The sequence below is a fragment of the Pipra filicauda genome, unplaced genomic scaffold, assembly GCF_003945595.2.
Source record: "Pipra filicauda isolate LSUMZ 115617 unplaced genomic scaffold, ASM394559v2 scaffold167_size3244652_pilon, whole genome shotgun sequence".
In the NCBI taxonomy this organism is placed as follows: Eukaryota; Metazoa; Chordata; class Aves; order Passeriformes; family Pipridae; genus Pipra; species Pipra filicauda.
Window position 1 is genome coordinate 737,212 of NW_024104184.1, and position 25,782 is coordinate 762,993.

General features: G+C 41.0%; 1 protein-coding gene across 1 annotated transcript in view; it reads right to left on the reverse strand.

The window, feature by feature from the left end:
• Positions 1 to 25,782, reverse strand: part of LOC113993638 (sucrase-isomaltase, intestinal-like) — a gene marked incomplete at its 5' end in the record, with an annotated part of 56,798 nt that overhangs the window by 14,846 nt on the left and 16,170 nt on the right. Inside the window, 9 exons of the mRNA XM_027731984.2 lie at positions 2,066 to 2,214; positions 4,809 to 4,925; positions 5,461 to 5,629; positions 8,823 to 8,940; positions 12,670 to 12,754; positions 12,837 to 12,953; positions 13,064 to 13,177; positions 20,149 to 20,280; positions 21,240 to 21,365. Coding sequence (XP_027587785.2) covers positions 2,066 to 2,214; positions 4,809 to 4,925; positions 5,461 to 5,629; positions 8,823 to 8,940; positions 12,670 to 12,754; positions 12,837 to 12,953; positions 13,064 to 13,177; positions 20,149 to 20,280; positions 21,240 to 21,365 — 1,127 coding nt within the window. The remainder of the gene's footprint in view (positions 1 to 2,065; positions 2,215 to 4,808; positions 4,926 to 5,460; positions 5,630 to 8,822; positions 8,941 to 12,669; positions 12,755 to 12,836; positions 12,954 to 13,063; positions 13,178 to 20,148; positions 20,281 to 21,239; positions 21,366 to 25,782) is intronic.

Consider the following 25,782-nt stretch of genomic DNA (forward strand, 5'->3'; position numbering starts at 1 on the left):
GCCTCTGTTTCACAGACTGAAAGCCTCAGAGGCACCTAATATGCTTGTAAGAATCTACTGGGATGTTGTTCTTGTTTATTATTTGAAACAAGCCCCTCAAAGTTTGAAATGGAATGAAAAATCTGAAATGACCACATGAAACACCTATTGTTTGGAGTCAGTCTGCCCAGGCACAATTGTTTTCATGGTGAGGGTTGTGAATTCATAAGAGCTCCACCCGAAAAACAGGAGTTTTTTTAGCTCTCCTTTGTATTTTTTACAACTAAGAGAAAGGTTTGTTGTAAACTTCCATCCTCCATACACTGAAAATTCCATTTCAGCTCTCTCTTTCTCAATGCCCCACATTTCTCCTCCTGTTAGCATCTGGGTCACATTCTCTACTTAAGTAGACCCACTACTAAAAGAATTAATATTGATTAGAAATAATAAGAAATACTCATTAAGTAATAATAGTCATGGCTGGGCTTCATGAACGAAGATTTGGGAAGTAATAATAGTAAATAGACTTTAATAATAGTAAGAAACACTTTTAAGCCATTTTGGGATCTAGCTATGGCAACATTAGCAAGTGATGGGGCTACTAAGATGTCACTGGGATGGGACCTGGGGAGTGAAACAGTTTGTGTTGGTCTCCTGATGCCTACACTTACATGCATTTTAGAGCTTTTATTTCCTAGTAATCCCGTTCTGGTCCCACTGACTAAACTACCATCAGTGGCTGGAGTGCACCCCTTGGCTCAGTTTCATTCAACATAAGCCTCTACTAGGGCATCTGAGACTGCTCTCCAGTTCAAATCAAAGCAAATTTGGAAATTTGCTAATGTAGATGTGGCCCAAAGAGAGTATAGGTATGCTGGTAATGGTCAGAAAGGCAGCTTTAATGACACCAAAATAATTAGCAGAGATTAGCTAATATTAATGCCAAAATTAACTTGGGCATTTTCAATATTAACACAAATCTCATTATGCAAAAAATAGAGCTAAAATAAATAACATATAGCCCTTTGTAAGATATGAGTACCTATAGAATTCTCCTTAATGTTACCTAGTAAAACAACACTGCAGAGTAGAAAGGGAAAGGATACTGCTTTTAAAATTTATCAGTTAACCAGTATGCTGAGTAAGCATATCTTTTCCATGGTTGAATGGTCTGCACTTTAGTGTAATCTCAGTTTAATTTGCAAAAAATGCCTTACCCTTTAACCAGAATGTTTTTAACCTAAAGGGAAAAAGAACATTAAACAGTCCACAGCGTAGCCTACACCAATGAAACTAAATGGTACAGAGCTTTGGGCAGTAGCCTTTCATATGTATTATTTGCACTCTTTTTGCTCAAGTCTTTGCATAAAGCATTCTGAAGTAGAAAATTTACCAAAAGCAGGTAAAAAACTAATTAAAAGATGAGGAAAGGGAAACTAAACCTCAGTTGGATTCCTGCTTCTTCCAAATAGAAAAAATGAGTTGTTCCAAAAATCTGAGTCTAATTTTCTGAGAGGGTTTTCAGTCTGTATTTATTAATCTCAGTTTTGCACCTGCTTCTACACTCAAACATCTCTGTTTTCTCTGTGCAATTTGTGGACACAGATGTGGGTTTCATAGATAGCTTGCAGATGCAAGTGCTAAATTAGAAAAAACCAAATGCTGTGGATGATTGGACTCTCTGTATGAGGCCTTTTGGCATTCTGGATGAGAATACAGATTTCATCTATTTCATTCAAACACAGAAAATACAGGTATGTGATTCCTATTTTTGAAATAAAAAAGAACTACATATTTGCCTAAGACTAGAAATTTTCAGGATTCTTCTTTCTTAGATTTTCTATTTTCCCTCCCACTAGAAACAAATATAGGTTATATTTTAATGGAAATTCATTGCATATATTAAGAGTTACCTTTGTGCATATAATTTGATTAATTGCTCGACTGCTCTTTTAAGAGAGAGCATGCAATAACAATACTGTGATGATTCTCATACAGATGTCAACTATTTTATACATACATATTTGTAATAGCTCAAATAATTTTGTGAAAAAATTATGATAAAAAAGAGAGACTCCAAACTCACTCATGCATCAGTGACCGCACCACTGTGTTTCCGTGCACGTGAGACTCGTAGAACAAGGTGTACAAGTATGGCAGCAGTGAGTATCTGATCCGAAGGGTAGCACGAGATATCCTGGCAAACTCGTCTCCGAACACTGCTGGGTCTTGTTCCTGTTAAGTACAAGCTTTGATTGGTACTGAGCATTGAAAGTATGGTCTGCAAATTCAAAAGAGAACTTGTGTGCAACATGAGGAGAGCTGTGGCTGACATGATGCTACGAAAGTGAGTGTTTAAATAAGAAAAAGCACTGGTTTGCAAACTGGAAGATGTATTAAGGATAACATCCATTATTACCATATATCCATTATGCTTGTATAAAATTTTCAACTTGAAAAACTCCAGTGAGTTCAAAGAGATCAGGCCCCACCACAGTGTATGTGAGCCCTCTGCAACCACACTGAACCTTGTGGTGGGAGGGGAGCTGGAGTTTCATGTCTGTGCTCGGGAACAGACACCCTGTCTCTAGAAATTAGTTTATCCTGAAGATGCAAGCCCTCTGGGACAATGAAGGTGAAACACAGGAAAAAGGGAAGACTGATAATCTGCAAATCAAAGTCAAAAGCCTAATTATGTTGGCCAGATACATAAAGGCAAATCTATTTAAAAAAGCAAACTCATGGCCCTGCTGAAGCCAACAAGAGTGATCACACTGTGTGCAGTGGGGAAAACATTTCATCCATTCAAAGAAACTTGATTTCTCCTCCTGTGCCCACCATTTTAGGATGACAGGACACATCAGCAGTGGCCCTCATCTCCTCCCTGCCAGCGATGCTCTCCTATGAGAAAGGGCATGCACTGAGTCTCACCATCAAGAGGGCAGGTTTAAACATTCTATCTGTATTCATTGGCTGGTTTTGATCTTACTCCAAGGCAACCTTGACTCTCACCCCGGAATGGGATGCAGAGTGTGCAGCCCAGGGCAATACTGATACAGGAAGTAGTTACATCTCCTTTAACTCCCCCTGTCCAACCTTCTCCAGTGCTAAACAGCCAGCTAATGAGTCACACGGCTACCTTCCTCCTTCACAAAATTTTTCCCATAGTACTCAGTTTTCTCATTAAAATTGAAGACTATATGACAAATTCCAAGGATAATGAAACATAAAAGGAACAGAAGTAACAAAGTTTTTTATATTATCTAGTGCTTTTCAGACAAGAAAAGTATTAATTAAACTGTTTGAAATCCCCAGTGAATTAGGCAAAGGGGATATTTAAGATTTTATTTGAACAATAATTTTATGTTAATTAAACTCAATATTTAAGCAAAATTTCACCATTATTATGTTTGCATCAGAATTAGTCACTAATAATACTCCCTGCTGGCTCTGAGCTCCAGAGCATCTATCTGTTATTTCAAAAATTGCACTATATTTTTACCAGTGTTCTGACGCTGTATGAATATTGCCTAATTTCACAAAAACAGTCGGACTTCCTAGTGATGCTCAGTAAACCAAAATACCTGTTTGTCTCTTTCAGTGAACACAGTGCTTTAAATGGATTTAAGTAATCCAATAAAACCAAATGTATCTCTGAACTGCAGCTCCCATCATATAGAGCCATTGCTCTCTTACTGTTTATTAAATTGTACATATGTGATTAATACCCACTCACCCAGGTCAGACCCCCTTTGGATGCTCAAAGAGCCAAGCAACCATATAAATAATATATAGGTACCTCTAACTTTAGTGAAGAGGTAAATAGAAAATATTTATCAACAGCTAACACCCCCCAGACATTTGTTCTCCTACAAAGAAATACCTCAGCATATCTCAGGGATCTACAGGCTAATTCCTGACTCTCTTACCGATAGTACTATAGCTTATTATTCCTGCATTTGCCCAATTGCTGAATATCCATCATACTTTCATGCAGAGACAAAAGTCTGTCTGGGGTTGTAAATGTTGCAAAATTTTGATGATGCAACTTCAAAGAAACTGAAGGTTAGCAAATAAACTGAGTTCCAGCATTGCAAAGATCAGTTTACAGAAGGAAAAAAGCCCCAAACATTTATTGAACCAGCAGAACCATTTCATCACGGTTGCAGGTAAACACAGCATATCTACAAAGGCTGCAAGACCTTCAAAGTTCATAGCTAGAAACAACCTGATACTTCTTTCTGTCTGCAACAAGTCTTTAAAGGACTTTATGATGTTGAAGCCAGGGCATGGGTCTGGATTGAGACTGCACTTTTTCATCCATCTCATAGGCTCTTTGGCCTTTTTGGTCTTGGTTGCCTCTTGGCTGATAATGCTGTCACTATTGGTGCCTCTCCTTGGAGTTTTCACATGTTTGTAACCTGCTTTTAAACAGCAAGGATAGCGTATAATGATCTCTCTCCCCTTCCTGCAATGCTTGTTATAATTACAGAAGTACAGAAACAAAAATTGAAGCAATCGAGGGAGTAGGAAGATATGCTGTTCTCACTGGCTTTTAAATAAAACTTGGGCTTCAGTAGGTAGAAAATAGAGCAGATGAATTTTACCAACAGCATGAGAAGAGCAGCATTTCTATAATATCTTTACATTATGAATGGGAAAAATTTACACTTCCCTGTGTAATTCCCTCTCTCAGTGCAGCACTCCTTTTCACCCACTGCTCCAGTTTACCCAAGAATGGCAGGTTAATTTCTGAGAAAGTAACACAAATCACTGCCAACATAACTGTAATCATAAGACTATAGCTTTATGTAACTTTGCTTACTTACGCTGTTTCCCTCTGCATTGTGATTTCTGGAAAATGGGTAGAAAGAGCCAAGCTGCATCCAGCGCAGGCAGAGTTCATAGGTAGTGTTATAGTTAAACCCACAGATATCAGCACCAATCTAAAGAAAAATAAAATCGTGTTTATTATTGTGACTGAGGCCCAAAAATGTGGAACTACAGAAATTTGCTGAAAAAGATAATTTATGGAAAGTAAAACCTATTTCTAAGTACTTGATAAAAGTGCTCCATAATGATAACAATATTTCTGTGACTGAGATTGTACTCGCTCCTAGAGCACTAAGATCACTGTGGAAGATCTGACCATATTTCAATAACTCTACAGATTCTCCACCCCAGCTTGCAAAACCAGAAATGTATGAAGGGACCTCAAACACAGAATATGATAACAACATAATACAAAGGGATCGCTTTTGGATGGCATGTAGTGACTCAGTCTGAATCTTGCAGAGCTATTTCTGTTTCCCTTCAGCAGCCAAGACTGATGACATTTAGCCTTTTCTAATCTGCAGCTCCTGACGCAGTGGAGGCCGTTACCGCTGGCCACCTCAAGCGGCTTATTTCAGAAAACATCTGAGTTAATTTGAAGTGATATCGTGTATGAGCCAGCAACTGCCTGAAGGACGCCAGACTTACATAGGGAATGCCAAAGAGGTTGAATTCCAGGATTCCAATGATTGACCGGCGCAGGTCCTTCCACTGAGAGAAGTTGTCACCCAGCCAGTGAGCCCCATGCTTCCCACTGCCAACAAATGTAGACCGACTCAAGACAAATGCTCGCTTTCCAGTTGCCTGCTGGACAACACTGCAAAGAAATGCAACAAGGTCATTAAAAATAAGACTGGCAACCAAAAAAATCGTATGATCAATCCGAGCATGTAGGCACAATTTTATCACAAGGGATGTTATTCAAGAAACAATTATTACTGTGATCCCAAGTCACATGAAAATGTGGCTGCAAAACTGCAAATAAAGGAAAGTTTTGCTCAGTGGTCAAAGTAAAAAAACTATTGTCTATCTGATTCACAAAACAATTTGTCTCAGGTATTTTTAGTCTTCCTAAATAATAATGTGTGTTTATTCTCAGCAGTGTCTCAAACTGAAAAATTGAAACATAATTTCCTTTCTGTATTAGTACATTTAATTTAGTGTCCTGTGGGTTCCTAAAAAACAGTACAATATGTATTTTTCTCAATGTAGGATTTATTTAGAGATTTTTATAGGCAAATAAAGTTTTAATATTCTGGAATTAAAAGCAAAAAAACCCACAAAAAATCAAAATTATATCCAAACATCTTATTAAAAAGAAATAATCAATATAGAAAACAAACATGTAATCATTCAAAATGTCACCCCCATCCTCTGCTTTCCTGTCGTGGTTTGATATATGAGGTTTCATTACAGAATTAGTGGTACAGTGAATTTTTCCTTGCTTTTTGAAAATAATTTTACTGCATCACCAGAAAATCAATGAAGTGCAATAAGTCTTATTAACAGATCTATTAAAAAATTCCTCAACATAGGGTCATCTCTGTATGTAATTACATATTGCAATATTATATATTGCAGGAACTCAAATTCAACTCTGCTTAAATACAATTTGGACAACAAAATTTAGATTCCCTGGGAAATCCTAGCATGAAATATTAATCATGTTGTTCACCATCCAATTCCTTCTCCCTTTTCTTAATGAGATTTGTTCAAGAGCTCTTTCATCCGTAATTGTAATGGTCCAGTATTTGCTATTGGGTCTGTAATGGCAGGGAGACTTCAAAGTGCTTCAACACTTGTTTCTGAAGCAAAAAACCAAACAGCTCTCATGGAAGACTAAACATATTAACCTTAGGGACCACATGCAGCAAGAGGTACAATTCTTGAACCTCACTGGACCTGCCGGTTCTGGTTTGCAGGTGTACTGCTGGGCCCAACAACTGCACAAGACTCCACGTGCTTTGTACAAATGGCATTTTAGAGCCATTTCATGGATGTCTTGAGTAAGAGTGCTCTTCCTCTGGCTGTTTTTAGCTCCATTTGCAAATACAGGTGCTAATGAGGACAATACTAGATCAACTCAACTATGATTCAGAGTTCCATAAACAATTTGCAACAAGTAATTTATTGAATAATTTCAGTCTTTCGCAAACCATTGATGAACATGTCCTAATGTTGTCAAATGTATTTGTTGATTTAAATTATTTACAGAATATCGTGTGCAAATAACTCTTGGCATTAAGCTATGCACAAACTGATTGCTGCTAGTTTATGTGTTCAAATTCAAATCATTTGACATGGGGCAGATGACACATTTCCTATTCTCTGTCTGCCTTAGAATAATTCTTAGAATTGGTTTTTTATACGATTATGAAGTTGTCATTCATTTTCAGCGAATATCCTGCAATTGATGCTGGTTGCTAAATATTCCTGTCAGTAATTTAATTTAGTATATTATTTGTGAAGAGCAAATGCAGAAAGAGTATAAAACCAGCCTTGAAAAGAAATGTGTTTGAGAAAACCAAATGAATATGTATGAAAAATACTTCACCAAAGTTTCCCAGCTTTGCAGCAAATCCAACCTCTGCATATGCTTTTGGCGGTATTCTCCAGCCCTGAAGGACTCTCTACATTTGAGCAAAATATGTTTCTTTTGTAAAGAGCCCTGGAAGCAAGTGCTGCAGGAAAGGGGAAGGTTCACAGCCACAGGGGAGGCTGTGAGGAGCTGTGCAGCAGTAACTGTCCCAATGGCATTAGTCTGGAATAGCGCAGCTGGGACAGTGTGTGCACTGAAGGGACTGGGGCAAGTGTGCCTGCACATGGAGCTTTTCCTGCTGAATTCACAGGGTTTGTCTCAGGCAATTGCCTTTGCTGGGACAGAGACTGAATAAAGCTAAAAAAACAGCTCAAGAAGATAGGAAATCTGAAGGCCCTATTCACAGTACTACCAAGACAGTGTATGGTTATGTGAACTCCAGTGTGCAGAGAGCAAATCCTGGTGGAGAGACCAGTGCTGGGAGGACCTCTTCTGATTCTAGGGCAGAGGGGGCCAAAAACGATGCTAAGAGGTCCAGGGTTTGAGGGCTTTCTGCTCCTTCTCTCAAAAGCTGGACTGTGCTTCAACCAAGCCCACAAGAGCTGGCAAACCACTTCTGGCTTTTACCCGCTGCTTCCTTTCCCCTGGGCTTGGCATATAAAATACAAATGCATCAACACCGTAATTAGGCTCACTTAGCCGTGTCCTCTGGATGCTATCACAATCCAACTGCTGAAAATGAGTGCTAAATGCTGAAACTGGCCAGCATATGGACCCCTGCTTTGCACTTCCATTGTGGTATTAAGTTTCTCCGTGTTTTAGCTCAATGCCTGCTGGAAAAGACATGATTTGCCCATTTGATTTAATCCAACAAGTAGCTTTCCACTGTCATTCCAGCTTCACAGCAACAGTCTGCCTGCGTAAGCTGGTTTTGAGTGCTTCCCAGCTGCAAAATGAGTTTTACAGTAGCTGACAGCAACTGTGCTGCAATGCAGCTCTGCCCTCCTGAACTGAGTCCCAAGCCAAACTGCAAAACACTGCCTGCCAGGAACCAGAGGCAGCCCCAGAAGCAGCTGGGAGAGCTGAAGAGTTCAGATTCTTCACTGACAGTGATAGAAACTCCTCTGCCACAACAACGAAGGGACAGAAAAATTCCCCTGGGATCACACAAGGCTGCCTCTGCAGCTGCTCATGAGACGCTCTAACAGAGGATAAGAACATCTTGCTGTAGATACACTAAAGCAGCAGCTGAAAAGTTAGGCCCTGATTTAGCTAAGAAAAGTAAAATTGGAATATATTCTGTTCCTTCTTCCACGATTCTCTTTTTTTGAAATCTCCTACAAAATGATGAACAGTAAAATGAAACAATGTTTCTTATTAGATACTATTACAGATTTCCCGGGTAACATCAGCAGTTTTTCAAATGTGTTTCAATCACATGAATCTGACTAGAAATACTTAGAAAACTCACTTGAAAGTTGGTTCTGTCTGTGACCAACCAAAGAGAGAGTGTGTGTTATAATGCTCTCCGAGGTAAGTCTTGGAGTCAGGACACAATGTCTTTTGAGACAGAGAACGATCCGAAATGCCTGAGAATGATACAAAACACTGTAAAATCACATATATCATAATTCAAATCTCTTCACATTTCTACACATTTTGGGGTGAAAACATGAAAGGATTTGGGAAGAGGAAAAGCTCAATTGCTTGACCTGCACTGACATGAGGTTAGCATGTAGCCATGAATACCTGATGCAGACAGACACGTGTCCTCAGAAGGGAGGAGAGGACTGATAATTCCTTTCAAATTCTATGTTAAATAATTCAAAACATCTGGACAGGTATCATGTGTTTAGTAAGTAATAGTCAGAAAGAAAAATTTTGCATTGCCTAATTAAGAATACACCTACATATTATTTACACAGTGAGAAATTTTACTTAATAGCAAAAACGTTGCTAGGGAAAAAAAATAAAATCACTGAAAACCAAACAGAAATTCAGATGTCCAGGGAACCCGTATGGTTGTGTGAAATCCTAAAACCTCAGTGTCTGTATCACTCAGCTGCAGATGCAGGTAGGTAGCACAGTTCTGCCCTATCACAGCAAAATTCACACCTAAACTCAGCTCTGGCTCATCCCTTGCCCTGAGGCACTTAGGACTGGAAGGAAGCAGGACTGATGGCACTGCCTCAAGAGCAGGGAGGGTCGGAGGTGGGCAGGGGAGGAAAAAGCACGAGGTGCAGCAGTCTGCAGGCTGTTGGTGGCTATGGCCTGATAGGCTGCACAGAAGAGAACCAGGACAGATTATAGCAGGTATATTCACACGTGGATGGACTATCCAGTAACTCTGTCTATCAGCAGGAGACAGAGGTTGCAGAAACTTTTTGCCTTCAGTAATAGGCAGGGGTAGGCCTGATGTCACTGGCACAGCTGCAGCTGACTCAAAGGTAAGCAAAATGAGGCATAAATTGGCTGCACAGATGCTGCCTGGTCTTTGATCCCATATTAAGGAGATGGTGGCAAAGCCCATTTGGTGCAAAAAATTTTTTATCCTCTGCAGGTAACTGCCATGAAAATGCCACATGAAGCTCAGCAGGAATCGGGCAGGTCAGGTGTTTTGTTTATACAATGTATTTATTTTCAAAGATGGAATTGAACCTGTTATAAAATTCTCTCTCTCAAAAAAAAGGTAGATTCTAAAATATTCTTCTTTTGCATGCTAATTAGGTGCATGCACTATTGTAAATATTTCTCCATGAACAAGCAATTTCCCTGCTTAATTGCACTTCCTGTATGTTTGCAGTTCATTACTACTGTGCATTTCTCTGTACATGCAACCACCTTAGCCTCTCTGCTCTGCTGTGCCACCACAGCTAGAATCCTTGTGTTTAGATCTTTAGACAAAAGACTCCAGTGTGGCTGATCTACATCATCAGACATAACTTAATTTATAGGCAATTTTCAAGTAACTTTGACTGATACGTATTTGAAGAGGACACTAAGGTTCTGAGGAAAGTCACACAATGTCCCAGTGGCACTTGATTATTAGCCCCATAAAATTAAGGTGGGATAGAAAAGAAAATGCTGCCACATGGATCATAGTTTCATTCTTCATTCCTATTCGGAGTATTTTGTATTCTGCCTCAGTAATACTGATTATTTTACAATTGCATATTAATCTTCAGTATAAAGTGTTTTATAGAAAATTGATTTGAAGGACATCTGTTTTTAGAAATTCAAACCATGGTTACGTGTAATCATGGTTATAAAATTTAGATAAGGAGGTTGAAGGCTACACTGACAAAAAGCCAGAGGGACTGAGATAGGGACTTGCATAGATGAAATCACCTAGACAATGGTGAGCCCCCAAAACTCTGCTAGCCCCAGGAAGGTCCTAATGTCTTGTTGGACTAAGCCACTTGGGTCCCATCTCATATCTACACCAGTTGAGGGCTTGGATAGATAAGAGCATGGACAGAGTTGGCATTAAGTGAAATATAAAAGAAAGCCCTTAAACAGTGGTTCAAAACAAAGGGATAAAAAGGGATAAAAAAAAAGGATAAAGGGATCTCTGATATTTTGGCCATTTTCTCCAAAGTCACATCTTTTTTCACAGCTCTGAAGGCTGACAAAAAATGAAGGTAACTTAAGGCAAAGATGGAAATGTCTCATCAGTTCCTCGGCTTTGGTCAAGACCCACGGGGCCAGTATGCAGTGGTTTCCATACAGAGAGAGCAAATGCCAAAATCATAATTAAAAGCTCTGCTTCTGCTTTCAAAAATTTACAATCTCTTTATAGTATTTTGTCATGCTTTTGTTATGTTTATGCTTCTCTTATATTCAGAGTAAAAAGAATTGAGATTTAATAAAGAAAATTAAGAATCACAGAATATGATGAGTTGGAAGGGACCCACAAGGATCATCAAGTCGAGCTTTTAGCCCTGCACAGGACCATCCCCAAGAGTCACACCATGTGCCTGAGAGTATCATCCAAACACTTGAACTCTGTCAGGCTTGGTGCTGTGACCACTTCCCTGGGGAGCCTGTTCCACTACTCAACCATGACGGTACAAAAGCCCGAAGGGAAAAAGGGAACATTTCCAATATTTCACTGTCAATAACTCATTTATGTATCAACTTCCTGCTGCATATTAACATTGCTTAGGCAGTCGGGCTTTCCTGGGGAAATGTTGTCTGGATTAACTGCCAGGACCACTGGTACTAATTGTAAGTACTCATGGCTTCCTGGGGAAGAATGAGCATATCATTAACTCAGCTCTTGGAACAGGTTTTCCCATTCCTGTAAGTCTCCCATAGGCTTGGACAGTTTTAAACTTATTTTTAGCCCATTTCTAGTAACACAGCAAAAATTTCTTTCCTAAGAGAAAGGCAATGTATTGAATTAAGGCATCAAGGAGATCCCCTCTTCCTTGTCATGGTTCGTGAAGAAGGCAGAGACTGCCCATCTCCGAGATTAGCAGTGGTGATGGTAAAGCAGAAGGGTTACTCCTCCCATAAATCTGTGGCTGAGCTATAGTATATAGGTATCTTGCCCTTTTTTTTTTTGATGCTGACCAGTTGCTCAGAGAATGGCAGGAAAGGTCATTTTTCTAGTCCTGTTACAAGGCAGACCCAGGGACAGACAAAAGTGGTTGATTTTTGATACTCCATCAAAGCTGAGCCACTAGAGTCTTGAACAGATGTGTAACTGAACACATGTAACAGACAGAGAAAGATGCAAAATGAGAGGATGGACTTTTTTTTTCCAAAAAAAAATAACAAGGAAATTTTACTTACTAGGAATGTAAGGAGGGTTATTGATTTCATTATCAGCACATCCAGGATACTGGCCTCTTAAGAAATTGGATGGTTCATTCATATCCTTTAATAACGAGAGCAAGACACATGTTAAAAGCCTCATTTTCTTTTTTTAAAGAAGGGAGGGCAGATATAATGAAGACATAGACTGATCCCATCGTAGTCAAGGACATCAGTTAAACTCCAGACACAGTTACTCCTCCCATAAATCACTCCACTGTCTGGGGTTGGTATAGTCAGGAAACCAGAATTCCTTTTTTTTGGCCTATGGGTCTGACCAGTTGCTCAGAGAATGGCAGGAAAGGTCATTTTTCTAGTCCTGTTACAAGGCAGACCCAGGGACAGACAAAAGTGGTTGATTTTTGATACTCCATCAAAGCTGAGCCACTAGAGTCTTGAACAGATGTGTAACTGAACACATGTAACAGACAGAGAAAGATGCAAAATGAGAGGATGGACTTTTTTTTTCCAAAAAAAAATAACAAGGAAATTTTACTTACTAGGAATGTAAGGAGGGTTATTGATTTCATTATCAGCACATCCAGGATACTGGCCTCTTAAGAAATTGGATGGTTCATTCATATCCTTTAATAACGAGAGCAAGACACATGTTAAAAGCCTCATTTTCTTTTTTTAAAGAAGGGAGGGCAGATATAATGAGACATACAATCCAGATCCCATCGTAGTCAAGGACATCCTTAAACTCCAGACACAGCTGGGTCCACCACTCCACTGTCCTGGGGTTGGTGTAGTCAGGAAACACAGAATCTCCTGGAGGCCAGGCCTATGGGTCACAGGTGTAAATCCTGGTTATTTTCCCATTTCTGTTGCAGAGCTGTTGTATCATTTTGAAGCAGCACCAGACCAAATGCATCAGAAAATTAAAAAGCTCACCTGCCCAACAGCAGGAGTTACACCATCAGAGTTGTTCACCCAGACTCCCATTTCCTGGCCAAGATCATAAGGTTTGTAACTGCCTGGTTCCTCATCCTTGGTTATGAAAGGGTCCTGAAAACAGCAATTACACTTCCATTATTGAAATCCCAGAGGTAACAATTACTCTTCTATATGTATATTTTAGAAAAATTTGGATTATGTTCTTAGTGCAGATTGCAAAAATATTGGAAGAAAATAGGATTAAAATTTAGTAAGAGTTGAGAGCACATACTAATTTAGAAAAAGTCGTTAAAGATATGCCATGAGTATTTCTTGTATAAGGCAAAAGCAATGTAAAATTATTAAATACCCTCATGTTTATTTTTTATGAGGCATTCGATGTTCAAATTAGTTTAGAGAGGCACTAGATTTTACAGCCCCCACACCAAGGTCTCTGCTATGGGTGGAGCCTATGCTGGACATTCCCACACCTGGACACCTCTGGGTTTCCTCCAAGGCAATCCTTATTCCAGCTGCCTCAGCATCAACAGCTCAGTGCTAGAATAACTAAAACTTTTCAAGGGGCTTGAAACCTCAAAAGGACCCCTTTAGCTCTCCATTCAGAACCAATGTTGGACAAGGGTGTTTTATGCCGGTCTGATGCAGAGTAACCCAATTCACATGTGGGGCATTATGCCTCTGTTCTCCCCAGGCATCACAACCATAGCATTTTAGACTCCATAGCTCGTCCTTGCTGCCCCTCTCACTGCTTGGGGGGATCACCACCTCCTATTGCTGTCAGTGGCATTGACACCAACAACTTCTCTGCCTCAGGATGGCCACCAGTAGCCACAAAGTTCATCGAAAGGGAGACTGATTGGCTTCTGGGGATGAGGGAGGCCCACCACGCCGGTAAGTAATAAAGTTATCAATGCTTTGAGATGCCAGTGAATGAAGAGACACTATTCAACTCTGCTCAGCAGTCAGCTGCAACTAAAAGGAGATAAGTGCACTTTGCAATACGTCACTAATTGTGAGCAGCTATTTCCTTTTTGTAATTTAGAACAGATGAAGATTGCAGCCATTTTAGAAGGGAATTCTTTACTTTTTTCTTAGAAAATGTTATTCCCTCAGGTTCTGTTTTAGGCAAAACCTTTCAGTTATGAAACACCATAGAGAAAAACACCACTGAAACAATTCTTCCATTCACTTATAGCTTGTGCAATAATTTAAGTGAATTTTAATTCAGATGTGATAAAAGTCTAACTAATAAACTTCTTAGAAAACAAAAAATATCAGATCCCAAATGCTAAGTATCTTTAAAGGTATGTTTTAAAGCTCATTTAAATACCTGAATTAACTGTCTGATTTACTTATAAGTCCTCTGATAACTATAGCCCTGGTGAGGGAATTATATTCTTCCATGCCTCAAAAACAAAAGCTACAGCTAAATCCCTACTTAAAGTGTAAAATTCTGTTTAACTATCTAGCTCCAGTGTCACCTTCATAAGGAGTATAAGTGTCCATTACATTTTTAACTTATTTAATAGTTCAACTTTGGAAAAGAGAAAACTGTCCATCTGCAATAATTATGTTATAAATGTAGAAAAGATGTCTCTCAAAGGACTTGAAGGCTAGAAGAAGTGAGCTTAATTAGTTACTCCTAATCCAAACTTCTGGTTTCCTTCAACTGAAAGGTTATTCCAGGGCACAAATCTAATACATTATGCAGGTTTAGTATTGTCCTAAAGAGAGAAAAACCCCTCCATGCATTCAAGGGTTGTTTGTGAGGGAGGAGGTTCATGCCTGTTAAATCTTCCATAATTTATCTTTTTAGCAGCTCTTGGGAAGGAGGTGTTGAGCATCCTTAACTCCAACTGACTGCTTAAAGACCTGGGAGCACATAGCGCTTATCCAGTCTGATGCACTTCCACCTATGGCCCCCGTCATAGACTTTGATGCACATTCATAAATACTCATCTCCGGAAATCTTAGCCTCTACAGCTCACAGAGCTTGACTTTAAAATGTTAAAGCTATCAAGCGCTATTTTGAATCATAAGCATGTTGCTACTGACTTGTATTTTGTCACTCATGTCATTCCTAGCTCTTTCTATTTTTAGTGTGATTTAATAGAAGGTATGCAAGGTCTTTCATTAAGGTTCCTCTTCAGTAATAATGTTTATAATTTTTCATTGTAGTCATTGTTACTTTTAGAACTTTTTTGTTGTTGTTTCTAAAGAATATATTTGCTCTGACACAGCAAAGCATGCACATTATTTAGCGCAATAATGATGGCCAAGCACTGACACTCTTAGTCAAAATTTCCCTTAAATTGAGATGGCCTCTGAAGGAGGTCGGGAGAGAGAAGTGCTGAAGGGCTGCACTTAGAGGCTGCAGTGATGGAGCCATGCTACTATCAAGGTGACCACAATCACCAAGGGCTCCCAGCACTGGGGACTGGACCTCCTGATTGTGAGGCACCAGCCACCCCAGTGATGGTGGCACAACTGAGTTCAGGGTCCCATCCTCAGACCGGTCACCTGTGTTAATACTGCTGGCTGTCAGGATCTGCACTCCCAAATCCATTTAACAAAGGTTTTACATGACACTAAGTGGCTGCAGTCAGAGCCCATTTCTTGAAATCATCTTGAGGAAGGCAACAATCTGCTGTACTTTGGAAACTCACCCATTACTGTCACTACCTAAAAGGAATCTAAAAGAAAATTGTTCTTTCGGTATCAAACTGGATTACGCTTACCTTGATTGCAACTAGCTTGGCTTTGCTAACACTTGGAAATGAAACCCTTCATACTGTTCCAGCTCCTGACTCAACTTAGGGGAATGCTCTGCATCACTAAAGAATGCTAACAGACAGAGTTTGATGGGATGTCAGCAACTGTGGTAAAGTGAAAATAGAAAACTTCAGTACCGGTGTAACCTATACTTCACATTAGCTTTTAAATAATGGTAAGAATAAACTGGCTCAGCTTTTGTTCTTCACAAGGTTAGCTAAAGAACTAGAACAAAAGACAGTCCTTAGTTACAGGTTAGTGGAAGGAGGAAAGAAGGGTTTCCTATCTGGATTCCCATTAGCTCATTGCATGACTTACGAGTAGTTGTTATATTCCTTGCATCTGTCTAACAGCTGAATTTATATAGTAATACTTCCTGCACTGATGTAGAATGCGCCACCTGAGAAACTGAAAGGGCTTTAGAAATGTTATTGACGTTAAATTCACAAGTAAGAAGATAATTGTAGTGGTTTGAACCTTGTTTTCCCCAGGGGCTAAGAGAAGTGGTAGACCCCAAGGGGTGGAAACCCCTGGAAGTTTTGAAGTTCTGCCCAATGGGCGCTCCTGCAGAAATGTAAACATACCACAACCAGACCGGAAAAGAAGAGTTGTAGTTTGGTGGTTGTAGGAGAGGTGGCCATGTTGTAGAGCCACGAGGTAGGGGCTCTGAGCCCCTTGGGGCCTCTGGCCCCCTCCCAGCCCCTGGCTGGGGGCTGCAGGGACCTGGAACAGCATAAAGCTGGGCTAGGTGCCTGTAGTATGCCGGGAGATGTTTTCTCCATGGGCACAGAGCAGCAGCCGACGCTGACCAGAGAAACGGTGGCAGAGAGCCAGAGATAAGACCTGAACTGAAGGAGCAGAGAAGCAACATGCAGCACCAGAGAAAAGACTCCTGGAAGGAGAGCTGAGGAAAGGAGAGCCAGCAACTGAGAGCTACAGAGTTCTTGGGGGTAAGACTGTACCACACTCCCCCAAAACTCCCTTGAGATCCCTCTTGGAGAAGAGGGACATGGCCTCCTATTTTGGAGAGCAGTTTTAGACATGCAGCACCGGAGAGAGAGGAGCTGAGAAGCTCGGAGCGTCCCGCAGCTGGACCGGGACGGCCAGATGGAATGTGGGGGGGCGACCTTGGCTTCCCCCCCTTGCACTGCTGCCACGGCGGCAGCCTGAGAGACAGGGCACAGAGGCCCTGCAAGGAGCTTGAATCTCCTGGAGATACCAGACCGTCACGAAGACCCCCCTGTGTCTTCGTGATATGACGTGGTGAAACGACCTTGTCTGGGGTTACGAAGTCCACGGAAGACCCCTCGGTTGTGAGGCGATGGGGCCGGGGAGCTTGATACCTCCCTCGTGGAGTGCTGGCAGAAAGCCAGCTATCAGCTGCTGCATGAGAAGAAGAAACCTGCTGCCTCAGAGATGCTGCTGTTAAGGACTGGAAGGGATCTGTCCTTCTTTCCCTCCTGGACTTTTATTTGGAGGGGAGAAGAGATCTGGTCCATTGTAAATACATATGTCATGGTAGAGATAGTTTATGATCATGTGTATAATGTGATATGGTATTTATTTGTACAGTCATTGTAATATATTCCCTTTTCCCCACTTTGAGTCTGGTGTGTTTTGTCTGGAAAAAACCATCTCGCATTAGGTTGAGATGTGGGAGGGGGGATGGAGCTAGGGAATTGGATGTTGGGGCTATCTCAAACCATGACAATAATGTAGCTCACCCACTAAATCACAACTGCTTGCCTGGAGCTTCTTACCCAGTAGCGAGTGCAAAACAACTGGAAACATCCTGACATTGATGAAAAAGAGGTGACTGCCATGTATTTATTGAAGGGCAAGACTGCATGGGAAGAGCTACCCCAAACTCCTGGTATTTTGCTCATACATTAATGTTTTGCAAACTTTTTTGAGATAAACCAATAAACAGGCAGGTGGTAATTAATGTCACATCTCTAAGAGATGAGATAATTTTTAGAGCAGTGTTGAGGATACAAGGAGCCTAAACTGCCTAACAGAAAGAGCACATGTGCTCACTTACTGCTTGGTTATTTCCAATGATGTATCCAGTTAATGTGGGACTATTTTTGTCTTAAAGTTGCTCTCCATCAGAGTGACTTACTAATCTCTTACTGTATAAACTCTGTGCCTTGGCTCTCCACTGATGGAAACTGATTTCACTGCTACATCCTGGAGCTTCTCATGATTTGCAGTTGCAGAAGAAATGGAACCTTCAGGCTGCTATTTCCTTTATCAACATGTAATTGATCAGTTGGGCTGCATGGTTTTGTTTGAGATTCATAGCAGCAAATGGAATTATAGTACAACAAAGTGAAGATTAGCAAATAATAAATACAGAGAAGGTACTTTTAAATAAACTATCAAAAAACTCCCAGTTAAAAAGAAAACACTCATCTGTGGTGCTGACTAGTCCATCCCCAGTCATATGCTAAACTTTACAACAAATTGTGGAGGGAAAAATAAGGACAAGGAGGCATTTCTGCCTGAATCTATCTACTTGACAAGATAATGTGATTTTTAGATGAGGAAACTGCAGTGGCTCTTGCTTATCTTGACTCCAGTACACCAGCACAAATGAAAAAGGAACTGTACTACAATTTAGGACTCTGCTGTTCAATCTCTCTACCCACAAGCCTTTGACAGGACACCCTGGACAAGATGAGGAATGTGACCCTTATTTTAAAAGGACTGGAGCAACTTAGGGCCAAACATTAGTGGCCTGTCTGTTATGATTCAGTTGGATTAACTGGGCTCCTTACAAGCATGAGCCACCAATACAATGTAGGTAAATGTGATGCAGGGCTTTGGTATAGGAGACAACTTTTAGGAGAAAGAAGGAAATAGTGTTCTGTTTCCATAGTGTTCTCCTAACACTGTGGGGCATCATCAGGAACACTGGGGAAATCGAGTTATCTGCTATACAAGCAAATGCATTCAAACTGGGAACATGTGAGGGAGAGCTACTGTAAGAAGATCTGAAGACCTCACCCAATAGAAAGAGCATAAGATACTTCAGTTTGTTTAGTCTAGGAAAAAAAAGGCTGAGGCAGAATATACTAGTTCAAATCAGTGTATCAAGAAAGAAAATAGAAGGGTGAGAGACTAGTAGTTTGAGATAAATAGTACCCAAATGAAAGGTGTGAACTGACCATTCAGGCAGAAAACAGATGACTACAATTACAGCAAAAAGTCCTGAGAGGGACTCTGTGGGATTGTCTCCTTCTCCTCACACTGTGGCAGTGGGTCAGCTCAGCCTGAGCCATCCCTGATGCATCTGTCAGACCTGTTCAAAGCACATGCTTGGGGAGGGACTCTGGCCATGGCAGCTGGCTTCCTGCTCAGCTCACTTTGCAGACAGGCAGCCTTACCCTAATGTCTACCTTAAATCTGTCCTGCTGCAGTTTAAAGTGTTTTTCTTCTTATCCTGTCCCCAGTGGTTACGGAGAACAAATTGCATCCTGCGCTGGGGAGTGCAGCCCTCCCGGTGCTGCACTGCTGGGGGACCCTGGAGAGCAAGATCTTGTGAATCTATCAAGGGATTTTATTTCATTTCCTATTTCATTTAAATCTGTGTATAAATTTCAATTTAATTGGTCTCCAGTTCCCTTGCCACCATTGGCGCTCACTCAGCTATTGTGACAGAGAGTCATTTTGGCACAAGGCATGTATGGGGATGTGATGGAGCCAATAGCAAATTTTGTTGGATAAATTAACTGGGGAAGATGGAAAGCTCCAATTTTCACTTCTGTCCAAGTTAATTCATTTGGCCATATGTCAATTTTGGTTGGACGTTCAACATACATTTTCCACAATTTTTCATGCAAATAAACATCTCTTACAGTAATTTAGATAAAATGTAAGTACAAGACAACATGAATTGTAGTTACTAACTTCCAAAGTGATTAGGAGTAGACTTTTTCCCCTATTCAGCTGTTTTCGTATGTGTCTTAAATTCATTTATTCATTTTCAGGGAAAGAATTGTATGAAAGCAATCCTATGTCAACTCAGCCCTGAACAGAGGCAAAATTTCTCATAACTGAGTGGGAAAAAGTGACAGAATGTTTTGGTATAGAGATGGTGCTGCTACACAGATATCTAATAAATGCAACCTTTTGAGAGATGAAATCTGTGAGAAATTGTTCTTGAGCAACAAATTTGTCAACAAATGACAAAAATGGAAAATCTGCTACAATAGTATATGTGTGTTAGCACCTAGGTACTGCTGTGAAGACTACGCTGTGAATAGTTCTTACAAATGGAGAAAAAATTAGTAAAATTGTTAATTTACCAGAATCACAATATTGTGCATTCCTTTCTTCTTCAGCTCCTGGATGTACTCTGGCAGACCAGCAAAATTCACTTTATCATAGGTAAAGTCCAGGCGACGTTCCATGTAGTCAATATCAAGATGTTGGACATCCTAAACATTTTTAGAGGAAATATTACATGAATACTTCATCCATCTCTGGAGTTCTCAGCACATGGAAGACATGGATCTGTTGGAGCAATCCAGAGGAGGACCACAAAAATGATCAGACAGCTGGAGCACCTCTCTTATGAGGACAGGCTGAGAGAGCTGGGGTTGTTCATCCTGGAGAAGAGAAGGCTCCAAGGAGACCTTATGGCAGCCTTTCAATACTTAAAGGGGGCTTACAAGAAAGACAGGGTCAGATTTTTATGTAGGGCCTGTTCTCCTGATAGAAGGGGTGATGGTTTTAAACCAAAAGAGAGTAGATTCAGACTACATATAAGGAAGGAATTCTTTACAATGAGGGTGGTAAAACACTGGATCAGGTTGCCCAGAGAGATGGTAGATGTCTCGATCCTGGAAACATTCAAGGTTAAATTGGATGGGCAACCTGGTTTAGTTCAAGATGTTCCTGCTCATTGCAGGGCAGCTGGACTAGATGGCCTTCAATGGAAGTATTTGATACAGAAATTGGAGTGTATGCAACTCTATTTCTAAAAGGCAACTAACGTATGAAATGAAACCTAAGAGATTGGCTGTAACAATTATACAAACTTACATGGTAGAAATGGACAAAATGAAAATGTAGAAGTCCTAGTTTAGCAACTATTTTGCAGCGATCTGCATCAGAAGTTCCATTACGTATTTTTAAAATGCTAGCATCTCACACTGCATAATAGCAAGTCCACAGCAGAATCACCTGCTATGCAGCCAAGAGCAGCACTTAAACCTCATGTTAAAAGCCCACTTTAAATGTTCTTTTAAGCACAGGGAAAAGAGCTACATATGATTATGAACATCTTTTTATTCTACAATTCTTCTTGTAGGATAATTATTTTTCCTCTATTATGATTTTATTCGCTCACTTCAGAATGTAAAATTAGCATACGCAGTGAAAAATTCATACTTACATATGGGATATCATAGCGGTGCATGCGATCGACAGTTTGCTTTAAAACATCAAGGCTGCCATAGCCCCAGCGGGAGAGCTGAAATCCCAGAGACCAGTAGGCTGGCATGTGAGGGCGTCCAATGGCCTACAGCAGGAATGAGGAATACAAAAATGCAAGAGGTGAGATGAGAAGTTATTCTGAAACACCAGGAGAGGCTTCCAGATCATTTAAGCCACAGAGATCATGGCACAGGCATTATACACCCATTAAATACCCTTTCCTGTCTTCGAGTAACTCTCAGTACAGTATGCTTGGCTCTAAAAAAGTGCTTCTCCTGGTGGATCCTTGCCCTTCACGGAGGCTCCAAGCAATACCCACACTGAGCATCACTTCTAAGAACAGTGGAAGACACAGTCTATAAAACCCAGGCTAATGTTAAATGAGAGTTTTGCTGAGGTCTCAGCCTCTGCACAGTAGCAGGTACCTTCACTTACAGGGCGCATGCCAGCAGAAATCCAGCGTGGATCCTCATGCCACCTGACCCCCGCCAAGTCCACAAACCCCTTGGTCAACAGCAGACAAATCTCCAACAATATACAGCAACATCAGCTTTGCAAAGTTCTCTGGCCACATACAGCTGAACTAACTCATCAAGAGTCTGATGTTTATTTGAGTTCTCTGAAGTTTTAATTATATTTACACACCAACCTGATGAAATTCAGTTACTTATGGCTGACTGCTCTTACTGCTGGACCACAGCCTTGCGTTGCCAGGCATTGAAAACACTCTTCAAGGTGAGAGTTACTGTTTGGTCCTGAAATTCTCAACTGAAACACAAGGTAATGAGTTAAATATGATTTTATAAATATTTGATTTCCACTGTCTGAATGTAATCCATCTGTAAATGGTATGAGGAAACTCAATTGAGAGCACAGAGAAGCAAGGCATCCTGCTCTGCTTCCCCCGGTGAGAGCTGCTGTGGTAACCTGGGACGAGCAGCGGGCAACCATGATGTGTCTGTTCTACAAATAAACTGAAATCTGGCATTGCATCATTAGTACACACTAGTGTTTTCTGGGAGACATCTCTTGAAATCCTTACTTCAGTTAAATCCCATGAAACTAACCTTTGTTTTGTATTTCTAACACCTTTGCAGGCAATACGTGAAAAATAAGTAGCTAGTAAGCACCCATGACTCATCAATCAGTTGCAGATATTGTCCCCCTTTGGCTAAATAACCATTCCTCCCTTATTTCCTCGTAGATCTCCACAGTTAAGCAATTATACTAAGAATTGAAAAACAAAAAAACTTGTGTATTGGCAGCTAAACCTCATCTACTTTAAATAAATAAAACAAGGCACTTCTGGCACTCTGTGTCTATTGCATTGCTAAGCTCTCCGGGGATATATTGCATGAAGTCACACCTTCCTATGGGGTTTTCTCCAGGAAGCCTGACCTGGGAAAGCAAAGCTGAACTTGAAATTGCTCTAAAATACATCACAGATGCTAGAGCTGCTGGGATGTACAAAGTGCACCAGACACAAAAAAACAGCTGTGGGAAAGAGGCAGAGAATAGTCAAGGATGTTTTAATGCACTTGAGCTGGGGAATGCACAGGGCAAAATGCTTCCAAACAAGAAAAGCTTGTGAATGCACAGTCAAACTTGAGCACTAAACATTACAGCTTTGGCTACAGTGTGCTTTGGCTAGTTGGGATGCTGCTATCTCACCTAAGAAAAAAACAGGAGGAGGCCAGAACAACTGGTGAGGTTAATGCTTTGAGTCTCTCCAGGAGGGATGCTCAGACTGATCAGCACAACTGCCCCCTACACCTCCTACTTGTCCCATTCCAACAGACTTAACTCTCTTCACCTTCCTGAACACCTGCTTCTCCTTCAATTCAGCTGGAGGCTGGGTTCTGCAGAGGAAGCAAGACCAGCCATCAGCAGCATGTTCCTGCTGCAGTGGCACCCAGCCTTTGCTGAACACTGCTGTGCCCTTGCAGGAGAGGCCGCAGACAGAGAAAAATGGTCCCTACCATGTAGGGGGAGGCTGATGGGCAGACACACACCATTGTTACTCTGGTGCTCTCTCATCTGGTTGCACGTGTCATTAGTTTTTTCCATTAGCTCCATTTTTCAGTTAGTTTTGTGATCACCCAGACCATCTTTCAAGCTCTGCTGGGGTCTTCTGTGGAGAGCTGAATGGGCCATGATGGTTCAGGGTAATCTCCCAGACACCCTGTGAGCCAGCACCAAGGTGTCCAACCCATCATGGCAAGCCTCAGGGCAAGAAGTCTGCTTCTCTCTCACATCCACACTCACCATGTTAAGGATAAATTCACCTGGGGAGGCAGCAGTTTGTTTTAGACCAGCGAAGGTTGCAAGATGAGCTCTGTGAACCCCACTCCTTTTTGATCACTTTGTGATCCGAAAGCATATGCATATTTTGCCCTTGCTTTCTCTTCTGTAACCAGAGAGTGACCTCTACAAACAAGGTTAAAAAGAGAGATCAAAACAAAAGAACTCCTTAATGAAATAAAATGCTTTATGCACAGGCTTCTCACCTTGGACAAGAGGAAGAGGGAAAAGCAGATAATAAATATTAATCCTGTGGCTAAATGCAGAGCCCTGTGCCCTGGCAGGATGTCTGCATGGATTCTGCTGCCTCTCCCCATGCAGGCTGGGAAATGGGAAAGGGATAACCAGCCCAGGCAGAGGAAGTGGGAATTGCTGGGCAGCCCTGCTCTGAGTCCTGTGACACTCTGGATCACTCCTGGCTAGGGAGTCAGAGACATCAACAATACAATGTAGTTCAAGAGTTGGATGGTGATTTGCTTCTTCCCCCATGTCCTATCAAGCACCCAGGTGGACACCAGCAGGGCCAGAGGTGGAGCTGCGGCCACTGCCGTGTGACAGAGCCCTTCCCAAAGGGCACAGCCCCAGCACAGGGGTTCGCTGAGGTTCAGCTGCTCACCCTTGTGGGATGGTGCTGTGTCACTGGGGACCACAGAGCGAGATGGTATTTTGTGATAGCATTGCTTTAGGAGTTTGGGGTTACAGCTGAACCAACAGAAAAGTATCCACCTTGCAAGTAAAATACTAAGTTTTTAAAGCAATTCATTCTCTGGGTTCACCAGGCTGGTGCATCCATGGTGAGCTTAATTGAAACAGCAGAACATTTGAAGAGGAAGGATGAAAACAGGGCAGCTGGGAAAACAAATGTTCTTTTTTCTAATTATGCTGCGGACTCTCTCTAATGGATCCCCCTGAAGCTTCCTGATAAAGTAACTGACATATGGTACCTACTCACAGATGGATCAGCAGAGGCAGGAATGCAATTTTGCAAACCTGAAAACTCAAGTTTGGATTTGATATATATTTAGGATCTAGTTAATTCATATAGATTGCATTCTGCATACAAATGATCATAAAGTGCAGAAGGCAGAGAAAGCCTGCTTGGCAAAATTGACTCCCATAGAATCAGAAAAGGTAAATGGGGTATGGCAAGGGAACTGAGGGAGGAAAATGCAGAAACAGCAAACATATGGGTTATCCAAACTGAGAAAAAACCAGCAAAGATAGGGTAGTGCAGAAGCAGTAAAAAAAGATTCTATTTTCTGTTCCAGAATTCCTCCTGCACTTGTTTCTTAAATAACTCCTGATTTTGTTTAATAAATTCACTGTTAGTCTTTCCATGTTTACATAACTTGGCATTATGTGCATTTTTTTCACTTTTTTCAGATGCACCTGAGAATTGATGTATCTAGGAGGTATCCTGGAAGTGTTTTACAGTAAGAACAAATTTCAGTGGAAACATGTATATCTAACAGCTAAAATCTGTGTCTATGGAGCAGGTGACATGTATTCACTTTCCCTGTGTTGGTTTATTGGACAAATCAAATTATTAATATGAGCATCAATGATATAAACTAGGTTATAAATCATATAGAGTAAATCAGGATCCTATTCTGTTAACATTGTGATCAAAGACTTTGATGAGAGAGCCAAGGCTGCAGAGTTATGCTCTATATATCAGAGGCTGGAGAGAGAGATTCTTTCCCATGCTAACAAAAGAGCTGAGATGTCCAGCAATCCAGGTACAGGGACTTAACATGAAAGACTGCTAATCTTGCCCCCTAGCTAGCCAAACAAAATGTCTCTCGAAGCTTAATATTTGCTTAAACTCCCCTTCTTCACAGAGGAGTTGTAGGAGGAAACTATAAAACCTCAATGCTCTGCATTTAGACACAGAAATAGTGTGTTTGGATAGTCATACAATGGCTAAATTTCACAAGTGCTCCTATGGCCCAGGTATCTGTATCCACCTCATCCCCTATGGCTAAGGCAAGTGGGTGAGTGCTGTGGTCACCAGTCAGGCAGAAGGCAACCTTCACTCAAAGTCTATGTACAAAAGCTGAGCTTTCTTTTAGGAGAGCAAGAAGAAAGGCCCTGCAGCTGCTGAACAATTCAGAAGATGGTCACAACCTCAGGAATCTAAAAATTTTAAGGACTTTCAATGCCACGGCCTTCAAACCTTGTTCTTTGCTGCACAAAACACT